Source organism: Lipophrys pholis, assembly GCF_963383615.2.
Source record: "Lipophrys pholis genome assembly, chromosome: 7".
Lineage (NCBI taxonomy): Eukaryota > Metazoa > Chordata > Actinopteri > Blenniiformes > Blenniidae > Lipophrys > Lipophrys pholis.
In genome coordinates, this window is record NC_137638.1 from 8,137,452 (window position 1) to 8,150,557 (window position 13,106).

The 13,106-nt window shown below is 39.9% G+C and overlaps 1 protein-coding gene across 1 annotated transcript in view; it reads right to left on the reverse strand.

Moving 5' to 3' along the window:
* The window catches only part of kcnt1b (potassium sodium-activated channel subfamily T member 1b), a gene marked incomplete at its 5' end in the record, with an annotated part of 56,324 nt that overhangs the window by 22,309 nt on the left and 20,909 nt on the right, over positions 1-13,106 (reverse strand). Inside the window, 8 exons of the mRNA XM_080466531.1 lie at positions 810-904; positions 2,300-2,383; positions 2,608-2,682; positions 4,988-5,047; positions 5,219-5,267; positions 5,392-5,448; positions 6,084-6,198; positions 7,233-7,312. Coding sequence (XP_080322657.1) covers positions 810-904; positions 2,300-2,383; positions 2,608-2,682; positions 4,988-5,047; positions 5,219-5,267; positions 5,392-5,448; positions 6,084-6,198; positions 7,233-7,312 — 615 coding nt within the window. The remainder of the gene's footprint in view (positions 1-809; positions 905-2,299; positions 2,384-2,607; positions 2,683-4,987; positions 5,048-5,218; positions 5,268-5,391; positions 5,449-6,083; positions 6,199-7,232; positions 7,313-13,106) is intronic.

Sequence of the window (13,106 nt, forward strand, 5' to 3'; positions counted from 1 at the left end):
CATCTTAGATCGTCAAATATTTATCCTGTACCCTCTGACAGGCCTTTACAGGCCTACGTCTCATGACTTTATAATATCTAGAAAAGAACATAACATAAACAGCCCTAGAAAGCAGAGAAATAATCCTGTATGTAAGTAATTATGAAGGCCCTTCAGTATGACTGAACATATATTTTTAAAAATCTACAGCCTTGAAATGTAAATTCCTTCTGTATTATTCAATCAGTATGTTTCCGTCCTTCTCAACTGCTTCCATAATCATTATTGACTCATATTGGGATTTCATTTCTAGCTTTACAGAAAAACTGCACAGCTGAAGCCTCTCTGTGAGCCAATAGCATTCAGGTAAGTATCGCTGACATGAAGACCACAGTCGATCAGGATCCAATTGTAGGTATCTTACACTGAAACTGTTCATTTGTTCAAAGCTAGTCCATCACTTACTTCTTTTGTTTTTGGTGAAAAAATAAAATAAAATCACCTTTTCTGCATCAGTGACGTGAAAATGTGCAATTACAGTTTGTGTATACATCATGCATTTGTGTCTGCGATTAGGTTTGTGCATGATTGCACATACAAATCTGTGTACAAAAGATCTGAATAAAGACACACAAAAATGACAAGTATAAACATCAACGAGCGAAAAACTATTTGGGATACAGATATGTAACTAAAGTAATTTTGCTACCACTACAGCACAATAGCAATAGGAGATGGGACTATGATTAGAGTCTTTCTCAAACGTCAAGCATGGAGTCAAACACGCCCAAAGACTAGATCATCTTCCAAAAGGAGATAGTTGGACTCACCCAGTGAAAACCAGACACAGTAAGGTGCAGATGAGGATGAACACCTGGTTGAACATGGCAGAGTGGGTCCTCTGGATGGCACGGTGGAAATCATTCTAGACACGAAAACAAAGAGTACCCGACAGGAAAATCAGCATGCACAGTTAATAACGGTTTACACTGCATTGTATTTGCAGCACATATCATTATCCTTGTTATTTTTGTGGGAAAAAACACAACCGAGACAGAAATCGCATCATAAAATGTTACATTTGCTTGATCCCGATGTACATTTCTACCAATCCTCCCTGCTTTGGCAGAACATTTCCTTCTCCTACACGAGCATACTGTCCATCTCCAAACTGAACGGCTCGCCACTCATTTTCGGTTGCACCTTGTTGGCATGTTCAGTCTGCCACCGCCTCGCTGGCCCTTCAATCTACCATCTGCCAGCCATCGGCTTGGCACGGAGCTTGTACTGGGTCATGGTCTCATCTGAATCACAGTCAGCTCACACGCACACAAAAATACTGAGAAACTCCACACCAGTTGGATATAATCTAATTACTATACATTTGAAGTGGAAGTCATTATGAGCCTATGATACATGGAGCAATATGGACACTATATGACCACAATACTGAGCGCCATCTGTTTCTGAGTCGCATTAGTTTGCAGATCTTCCTGAAGAGGATTTAGTTTGCTTCTTTTTCATGCTGTGCCTCCAAAAACTAAACTGTCTTACAATATACACTTAATGGCCACTTCATTGTGAAGTCATGCAACCATCCAACATAACGGCTCTGTTATTAATGTGCCGTTACAAAAGGTAATAATGATAGATTCACTTAATATCATCAGAATAATTGAGGAGTGAATAAGAATATTTTTTTAAGCTATGTTCACTTACAAATACATCAAACCTAAAAATAGGATCCTCGTAGGTAGAAACACTAGAACAGTTGCAATAGATCTCATTAACTTGAATGAGCAGACTTAAATAGGTTGTTGGGAACTTATAATGGGAATAATGAATTTAAAGTATTTACTAACAACCTTGTGGTGAAAATGTTTTCGGGGAAAACCAGCCTGTGAGTCCTTCGTACGGCTGCAAACTGCACGAGTGGTAAAGTAGGATACTGAAGATCATTTAATTGTATATCAGTAATTGCCCACTCTAAAAAGTACATCACCGACTTAAGTACTTTTCGTGCGACGTGAAAAAAACTTTCCTCATCAGTACCTTTCCCTCATATGGTGAAAACATCCTCCTATGTCCTCATACACATGTCATATGTGTTGACAAAAAGGGAGCATTGGCTCCCCAGAACAGAAGGAATTGTCCTGTTTATTTTCTGTTCAGGTACACCGTCTGAAGCTGCAGTGCGGCTGCCAGGGGACAAGTAATGCAACCCTAAAGCTGCAGCCGTGAAGAAAGCCCACGGCCGTCTTTGTTCCGTCTTGTACCATTCCACTGGAGTGCAGGTTATGCAGCACTTAGTTTTACTTACGATCATGTTCTCCAGGGCACCTTTGGCTAACCAGCAGTTAAGAAATACTGGGACGAATATGTTTCTTAAGGGAGGCCAGAAGATCTTTAGGAGGAGAAGGAAGATGAAAGAAAGAGCAAACAATATGTTTCAGAAACATTATCACACTTGATGAAGACAGGAAATAAATGCAAAATATTACTGGTAACAGCTCGTCAGGGATGTGCTACAGGTGTTATTAAGGCGTAAAATTTGCTGATCTGACGACCTTCCGGCTAAATGAAGACCTCTGTACTTCTGATTATTTTGCAATCATTTTAAATACTCACTGTGATTATGAATGGCACTGTATTGATCATCTCCAATATGAAGCACACCTGAAAGATCTGCTCCCAAATGTTCCCCTGGAGAGGAAAAGGAAAAGAAATCATCGAAGGAAACCGCAAGAAGAAAAACAGAATAACATGAACAACTTGCGAATTGTGTCAGTCACTATTTCAAAGCTCAGGCTTGGGCTGCACAGCCTCAAGTGAACATCCAATAAGCAAATAAAAATCGTATTATTTTAAACTTTTAAGTTAAGTTTATGTTTTTGTGCTTTGATATCAATTGTTCCAAATAACAGTGACTGGCTCATGTTAGTTTGTGTTCGATTTTTCAATCACATTTACAATCTGCAATACCGACCACCAGCGTTTCAAAGGCTATGTGGTTCTTGAAGTTTTTTTGTTTTTTGTTTTTTTTAAGTTTTTGTTTCCCTAGAGAAAACTCATGAGGGGTTGTCAATAGATTGCATTTTTAAATAATTTAATCACACTTTTTTTTTTTAATTAATCACTACACTATGAAAGGTCACATGAGCTACTGGGATTACCATCAGGAGTATATGTGTCTCGCAAATACTGCAATTTAGTTTAATGATGCATTTTCAGATTGTATTTGTTGACGAGATGCTTCCTTTTCACGTTCACCTTAATTTAGTACATATTTAAATTAAGCATTTGAACTCAACCTTCTAAATTTGTTGAGCCTTTTTAACGACTGCATTCTCATTAATTGTGAGTTTTAGGTTTATTTCACACTCTTAAAAGCATAAGAAATAAACCGTCTTCTGCTTGTTACTTGAGGAAGCTTTGTAGTGTTGACATCCTAACATAGATAACAGACCTACACTCCAGTCTTATCTATTAATAACATGCAAATTACTTTCAGCAATAAGTTCTATTTCTCTACATAATTTTAATCACAATGTATATAATTGGATCTCTAGTTTTCATCTCTACATTCTTCTCGATTTTTTTTAAAAAGCCCACTTTATAATTCTAGTCAATGCAACCAGCTTTGTTTTTCAGGGCACGAGTTATGCAAACAACTTCTCTAGTATTTTTGCAATATAATTGCACAATGGTTTAATTATTAAACATAGCTCAGAATATGAGAAAATTCAGCTTTTTATAAACACAAACAGCTAATTTTTCCACCAACAGCATATAAAAAAAACTTTATCCTCCTAAGAGAACGCACTAAAAGTAACGACACAGGAGAGATTTGCATACTAATGAAGTTTACAGGTTGCAGTTTGGTGGTGATTTCTGTTGTGAATGGAATGGGGAAAACAATAAGAATTTGTGCCAGTAAAATATTTTGCAGGGTTTCATTTTATCTTTATCGGAAATAAATATACAAGCCTCGTAAAAGTAAATCCCCAAACAACCGTCAGAGGAGAGGAAGACATAGCTGGAAGTAAACAGTTCCTGGACCAGGGAAAATGAAATCAATGCCACAACATGTCTACTAGTTTTTCAGAGCCGGAGAAGCTGCGGGAAATGGTTTAAAGGTGTTCCACAAAATAATCCAAGGTAACTGGACCGTGCGGAGCTCAAATATGAACAATGACTGAGCGTCTCGTACATGTTTACGAGACACGATGTACATTTTATAGGTTCATTCTTTAATCCTGAAACTTTGTCCTGAATACATTTTCTGAGACTTAAAAAAACTAATTATCCTACGTATCTTTTATGAAGCTTCATCAATTCTGAACTTTTCCACGTGTCTATTTAAAGCCCTGCTTTTATGAAAGCCTCATTTTATTTGAGTAGTTCGCTTCCAGAAGTCCACTAAATCACCAAATGCAGAGCCTGCTGACATGCAGCACCAGGCGATTTACTCCTCAATAATTTAACTCCAGTATCGCAGTCTTTTCAGCTGCTCCAATGCACATGCTCTATTTAGATTAACGGACTGCAGAGTTCAAACTCAGATGCATCTGTAGTGTGGCGTTTTCTCAGAGTGGTCATGGTGAGGTGAATCACGGAAAACCGTATATGTGACTGCGTGAGTGAAGATCTTACACTTCCTGTTTAACGATTGACGATGTCATTTCTGGGATACATAAGCAACCTTTTTGTAACATTATTATATTGTAATATTCTTAACCCTTTGGCGTTAATATCAAAAGTGTTTGCTCAATAATAGATGAATCATAAACTAGCCTCCATGCTCTAAAAGCACATTTATATAATCTGTTGGACACACTCTGCTTGATGTCCGAGACTCTGGCCGAACTGGTACTTTTAAACTAACATTTGAAGGGGACAACGAAAACTGTCGGCTTATAAGAGGGAACAAAACAAGACACACTGGACTGAGATCAAACACCAGAGAGGATTAAACAGGGACAGTGTGGAGAGTGAGCTGGGCTCTTACCTTGTAGCTGAGATATGTGATAAGCATAGTCTCCAAGAAACTGATTAAGGCCACTGTCACCTGGAGCAGAGGGGAGCGGGGGAGATAAATGAACCTCAGTAATTGCAAACTCATCTCGGCCTCACAAGAGGAGTTGCAGTCCGTGGCAATGCTTTCGTCTGAATAAAAATAAATAGCCTCTGGTTTTACAGTACTGTATATGCACTTTCACGGGAATGTCATTACTCTCACCTGTATCGCCCATACAGGATCCCGTCTGGTCACCCAGAAAATCAACGTCCTGTTTTAAAAAAAAAATAATAATTAAGGGGGTTTTCTCACATTTCCGTGTGTCGCCATGTGATTAAAGCACAGGAAGTAAAAAAAACAAAACAAACAGTGATGTTATTCTGATTAAAACGTACCAGTCAATTTCTGTTGATCCTGTGCTGTTTGTCAAGCTGCTGTTCTCACACCCTCCACTGCAGAAGAACAAAAAGGAAGAAAAAAAACTGTAGAAATCTGTGAAAACATCCCCACTGAGGGGGAATCATTTCCATCAGCTGGTATATTGCCATAAACAGGAAAAAAAACAAAAAACAAAAGCAACTGTCAAAATGCCCTACACAGATAATCTACAATTTCCACATGATTGCACAGTGCGCTCTGTTTCTTACTGTTTTTGCACACAGAATGAATAGAATGGCATCATTATCACACTTTAGTCACAAAACTAGACACTGCATTACATAGTATTGAACAACATGCAAGAGGAAAAGGGTTTTTGCTGTATTGCTGTCCTGATAATACCTTTCATGACTTGTATTTTGGCACATTGGAAAGAAATAGTATTGCAGATTGTTCAAAAACAATCTCTCTTGAATATTAAAACACAAGATGAAGTATTATAGCTATTCTTTTATGTTTCTGCTGTGGTAAAACGCATTTTATTTTGGTTGATGGTTTGCAAAAATTCTCATATTGTTTACAACATTCCAGCAAAGGTCCCAGTTTGTTTAGCTTTCTGTTTGCTTCAATCACAAGTAATTAAATGAAAAGTCTAGAAATTACAGTGGGGATAACGACTGATGGAGAAGCAGCGAGTTGCGTCTCTCACCCTGAGGTGCTGTTCCTGTGCCCCGAGGGGGTGGTGGTTTCCAGGGTCACTCTCACGATGTACAGGGCACAGGTGAGAATCTTCAGAGCGAAGTTGAACAGGCGGATTCTCAGGCCTGCGGTTCAACAAAAAACAAACAAACACCTGACTCGATCGAAAAACTTGAGCGACAACCACAACTAAAATCGGGGAGCTTAAAACGAACCCGCTCCCTCACAGGTTCACTTTCAGAGACTGAACGTCGAGTGTTTAGGTGCATCTGTGAAGCGGAACTAATGCTGCGCCATGCCGCTCTAGCACCCTGTCATAACCAATTTCCCGTGATGCATAGCTTTCAAATCCTCCATGAATAAGACAGAAATAACAGTGATGCTTTCATGTACTTTGCGGGTGTTGGCGGGAAAAATAACCCACTGGTGGGCTTGCATGGAAATAGCCAAAAGGAATGATTTATCGAAAAGGGGTCCTCTCAAGAAATGCAGACATTCTGAGCTGCCTCATCGAATATTCACATAGACTTGCAGACATGCTCGTCAGCCAGAGGGTGGTGCTGGCTGCGTGAGCCATTTTCAATCAAGTTGGGCTGCTACTTTATGTCTGGTGACACGACCGACCTCTGTGCACGGGGGCGACGTCGATGATAAAATGATTTGAAACTGAAAAACAAACAAGTAATAGAGCAACAGAGCCCGGCGGGTGAGTGTGGCATTTTCATTAGAGTATGTTGTGTTCCGTCGCAGGCTGTGTGTTCGGGGAAAGGAGGCAGAACCGTGTCTGTGTCGACTATTTGGTTCCCTTGTGTGCAAATATGCTGCTTGATGTCTGCTTCAGGGACGTTGTAACACTTTCCAGTCAACAAAGAACTCGCTGCGGCGGTGCTTCTCTTCTCCGACAAATAAACGCTTCTGCGTATGCAGGGTCGCAGTGTGCAAGCCCAAAAAACTATTTACAGTAATGCGACTGATGTAATAATGAGCATCCTCAGCCAGACAGGAAAACTGAATATAAATCATCACTGAGAGCCAATTCCCCTAACATCATTTCATTCGTTCATTTGGCTGAGGCAGTATCTGGTGGCAGCAGGCATCTTTTCAGTCCTATTACAGGAGCAGAGGGGACTGGTTGACGCTCCCAGTCGTCCATACTTACTTGACCTTTGGTTTTTGATGAAGAAGAGCTTCAGCCTCTCCTTGAAGGTGTTTTCGTTGACGTAGAACTCAACCTGCACCCTGTGGGAACAGTGACAACTTGTTAATTCCTGCAAGACAGCACTCAGGGAAAAAAAACTAAAAACAAACCCTTTAATGAATTTACAGAGACACTGCCAAGACACAAACTCACATCACACACACACTACAGCAGCTGTTAAGAAAGTCTCTTTTAGTCTATGAGGAGAAATCATGTGAATCAATAGTTGCTGAAAAGAAACATTTTTATGTCATATGAACAAGTCTGAACAACATCAGTGGAGCTGTTACAACAGTTGCAGAGCAGATACGGAGACTTACCAGACAGTTGAAATTGAAAGAAATTCCTTTCATTACCTATTGATCCCATCAGACGTCAACAATAGTAACATGGAAAAACATCTGGAGGTTTGGCATTATGATTTGCCATGAGAGCTCTGTGAATAAAGACTCATCCTCCCACATTTTGAAAACACTTGCACTACACATATTTCTCCCTCATGCTCATAAAATAGGCCTAGCCCAGGAAGACTTGCCCAAAAAGTCCTCTGGCGGCCCTATAAAGTATAAAACGGGAAGATATTAAAGAGTATAACATAGGAAGACATTAGGTAGGACGTCAATGGGTGAGATTTAAGTTTCCAGCATATGCCACAGGTATGACAGGACTGAAGTGTGGAGAATTTGAAGACAGCTTGGATTATTTTGAATACTCATCAAACCATTCTTTTTACTTCTTGTAGAGGAACAGGTTGCACCAACTGGCGCCTGCCACCAAACGCCACTGTGAACTCGACTGCTTGAACTTAGTTTGCAGTCACAGTGGTTTAGTAGGTGTAAAGTATCAACTATTTCCACAACCAAGCATCATCCCATCTTTTCTGACTTGATATTTTCCCCTCCCATGGTGTGTCTTGCTTTGATCGCTTCTTCAGGTAAGCAATCATCAGGCTGCCGTCTTGCATTGCCACACAGTTGAGTTGTAATGCTGGTGTTTCAGTTGAAACTGCTTCCAGGGCTCGTTTGAAGTGACTCTGTGGCCACACAACGTTCACACATAACAAATTGTTCTGTGTCTTGACATCTTTCAAATACAGAAAGCTACAAGGTTTTCAGTAAAATGAGCCAATGAACTCCTCGCTGGTTTTACTCTTAAGGACCAGTTTTAGCTGGTACTGATCACCACAACCTGTCAGCATGTGCCTCTGGGAAATTGTATGATTTCTCACCAACCCCAGTGGTTTTCTTTGAAACCAGCCAGAGAAAAAACCCTTGAATTTCAGATCTTACAACAATAATACCAGAGACTCCAAGGTGGACTTCCAGTTTTGTAATGAACATTGAGTAGTTGAATCCACGAAGCACCTGCAAAAAAAGGCATGCAGTAGATATTGTGGATGTATATAAAATATATATATTTAGGAAAATTGCTGGAATTCCACTATTTTATATATATATATATATATATTTTTTTTTTTCTCTCGCTTTTTTCCACTATTAATTCTTATAATAACATTTTAAATTGGTGGTTGGATTTATCTATAGTTGAATGTTTTCCAATTCCACTATTGCTTTTGTTTATTAGCCAGGTGGGTTAATGGTGCTTCGCTTTACTTCCTGGCTCACTGACTTCTTTTCTGGGGAAAATAAAGGTTTATTAATAGACGACAACACCGACATATAGAATAGAGTGTTCTTTCGTTGATGAAAAAAGTGGCTAGTTTTATTTGAGCGGCACAAAACAGTATACGTTAAAATATCTGTTAAAATAACATGCAGAAGCTGATAAGGCTATATGGCACAGAAATACAATTAGTAGTAAACTCAAGTCGTTTGCACGTTCTAATCAATGCTAATTAAGGTATTATAAATTTTTTTAGCTCCTTGCTAAATTGGATCATCAAGTCCAGTATTGAGTTATAGAAGTGGCTACAGATTTGTTCAGCTCTGTTAGGTCGCATGATAAAGTCATGGCTGCGTCTTAAAGGGGACATATCATGCTAAATCCACTTTTTTAGCCCTTAAATGCATTTTGTTGTATATTTAGAGTGTTTAGAAGTACAGAAAAGTTCAAAGTAGTCTCTTCAGGTGCTCCGTTGATATCTTTATATTCTGTTTTGGTCATATTTTGCGATCGGTTTCGATTTTTCTATTCTCTATTACGTTTTTTGAACAATGACGTCACAGTATTCTCAGCGGAACTGCCAAATTAGGACATCGACATTTCGAGCAATCCGCCATTTTTGTTTCTCGCTGCGATTTTGTAGTCCAACCGAAGTTACGAGAGGATAAGTCGAAATGTTCGGTTGTTGGATGTAGTAACCCACAAGCTTCGTTACACCGTCTCCCAGCATCAGAACCTTTTCGAAGTGCCTGGTTGAGTTTTATTTTTCACAGAAATGTACCCACATCTGTGGGTAAGGTCATTTTTGTGTGCGCGAATCACTTTAAGGACGACTGCTTCAGCAACCTCCGCCAGTATAAAGAAGGATTTGCCGAAAGACTTGGTCTGATTGAGCGGTCAGTTCCTTCTATCTATGGAGACGACGAACAGAGCACTTCGGTAAGCTGTATATAACGCTAAAAAGTGTGATGATAAGACGTCCCTGTCATTGTTTTGTTAGCATTAGCAGTTGCACCGTCTTCATATGTTAGCGCTGTGTGCTCGTTTTAGATTATAATGTAACTTCTGTGTTAAATAGTCGTTGTAATACAGGCAGTATTGTAGTAGTGGGCATGGATGGAGAAGTTAGTGTAAATATAGTAACACACCATTGCGTTACATCCATATGAAGACGTTGTTCTGTAGGTGCATCATCGTCATTTTCATCTCACTCCGCCGGGTCCGACTCTGGCTCCAACATGTATGGCTGGATGGACAAATCTTCCGTTGTTGACATTTTGTAAATAATGTGTGAATATAAAGTTTCTGCGCCGCTAGATAATTGTATCTGTTCTATCAAACTACAAAGATGGCCGAACAGGGTGACGTTGAACCGAGTGTCACCTCTGCAACCTGGAGAGGAGGAGGGGTATGAAGTGTGTCATTTGCATTTGAAGAGACCGCCCCAAAACGAGTTGCTCTCAGAAGCACATCAGAAAAGGGGTAGAAAAGGGGCCTGTGGAGCTATAATAATGAGGAATTCAGACCCAAGCATTGCAGTTTCGCGTTGTATAGACCACAACTGTATGATTTATATGTAAAAAGGAAGGATTTAAAAGCATGATATGTCTCCTTTAAATTTTGCATATTATCACCGCATGAGGAGGCTAGGACAACCATGCAGCAATTAACAAGATATTGCCTTGCTGAGAGTAATGAAATGTAATATTATGTATTCAATTCGGTGTACTGTCATATATATATATAAAATTACCAGATTCTTGCTAATACATAAGTCGTTATGTGTGAATAACATGTGACATCGATTTAGGTGGTGAGACTCAGCCAACAAGATGTGAATTATATGCGAGTCTGTATGATAATGACACATTTCAGTCAATATACACACATGCTCAACATTGTGTGTATTGCCTAAGCCTCACTAAATCTAACATACATCACTGAGCTTCAGTATTGGGAATAATTGGTATTATGACAAAGTAGTAACTAGTTACATTTATGAACTCAAAACATTACAAATACTGACATTCTCTTGGTTCCATCCATTAATCCATGAATCCATCTTCTATATCGCCTCATCCAAATAAGGGTTGCTGGGGCAAAGCTCAGGTTATGGATCTGATATTGAGCCATCCATCACAGAAATGTTCAGCCCAGACTCGAACCAACGACCGTCACGCTCTGAGGCAGAGTGCCAACAAAATCAACTACGCAAACAGTTGAGGAGCTGTTTTGTCTGCAGTACTATTATAAACGTGTACATACATATTTTTTTCTCAAGTTTTCCTATTATCAATCCATTTTGCACATTTCAGTAATACCAAGTAATGCGAAGTAGGTGGTTGAGCGCGTTGTTCAATAATGCAAAATACCTGACCTATTCAATGAAGCACTAACACTCTAATAGTGTTAGTGCTTGAGTGCCTCAGCAAAGCTATTGCTTAAATTCAAACATAACTTCCTCTGTTCATAAAACTAGCACAAAGAGCATTTCACAGTTTCTATGTGCTTTTAATATTACTTTCTGACAGTATGAGCTGCAATATTATAAAGAAGTCTCCCAGAGCCTGGAAGGACAGGTTGACCTCTTCATTAAAAATTGACAATCATCTCACTATAAAAAACTGCACTTCTTCAGCAAATCCCTCCCAGTGGCCACACAGATCATGACATGTAAAGCCATTACAGATTCAGCACAAGTAATGGCCTTTAATAGGTTTTGGGGGCTTGACCAAACAATCACTTAAGTGCAGATGATGACGTTGACACAGAATCGTGGGTTGGTTGGATGAATGCTGGTCATGAAGCAGGGACAATTATCAGTTTCTATAAGGTACGTGGCTTGTTGTTACTAATGACCATGGAAGTGAAGTGATAATGGCGTTGGGGTCACAGCAGGGACTGTTCCAGCCTCCTACCTCGTCTGACAAGATGAATGCAGGGTACATGGGAGAAGAGGGGAGGGCAATAGGGCAATTACAGCAGCCAAATCCTCAGGGAGGCATTACAGTATATGTGGAGCTAAAGAGTGTAGGTGGAAGAAGAAAAGATGAGGCGTGATTCGTCTTAACGTAATCCCCCACCCCCCTTGTTTCTTCCAGCTCCATTGCCATAGAGACTGGTACCAGGGCAGGAAGCGTGAGCTCACGTGTCCGTGTGTTATGCTCCCCCTACATGAATTAGGCAGAGAAACAAACACACGCACGCTCGTTTATGAGGAATTACCTCATTGAGGAATTCCACGCAACCTAAAACCACAGCGATAACCATGTGGAGTATCGACTGTTTGGGCAGCTCAAGACTGTCAGGAAGAGCGATGGTGGCTGCAGAGGCTGCGTGTAAGCAGCCTGCAGGGCACCTGCAGCGACATGCAATCGCACATCATACAGAAAGCATGAACTGTAGGCGTCTCCGAGATAAACTCAGTGCACTAACAGTGACAGCAGCTTGGTAATACAGCAACAAATGAGTCTGGTGTGACGCTGAGAGAATTCGTTACCGTGTGCTGCCGTGTTCCATCTCTTAATAATTTACTGTTGGAATTTCCCAGCTCTTCTGAATGTACGATGAGTCTTCTGCATTGCAGATCGGTTTTTTGTCAGAAACCACTCCATTCAACAGGCGTTGTGTTGCAATGAGGACAATGTCTGCATTGTTGCCAATTTAGCAACGGCCTCATTAGATGAAGCGACTCAGATTGTTTTTAGACAAAAGTCTAACAGAAGATTCTTTGGGAGGATGTCAAATCTTCTAACTAGACAAACTGTCATAAATTACAGGTTCCGTTTAATTTTCTGAAACTCCTTTATTGGAGAGTTTTCTGAATCAAAGCATTGGCTTATGTCCTTCTGCACTCTAACTTATTGCTGGTTTTAATGGAGTGTCGGGTTGTTATATACATTTTATGTTTCATTACTTTTTCTGATGTTATATATATATATGGGGGGGTAGACCAGCTTGAGGGAAATGAAAGTAACACCATCCAATCCCTTGCAAATCATGTAATTTTTCACAGTTTGAGCCTGGAGGAGTCTGGAGTATGAGGCAAAGTATGTGACGCATGCGAGTTTAGATTAGAATCATTCAGGTGAGTTACACCTTTATGCCCGTACGTATTACACCTGCATTGCAATTAAGGCAGCAGGCAAGAAAACACATTATTATGATTGATACGAACGTTCAGCATGACGACACACATCTCAATTAAAATGA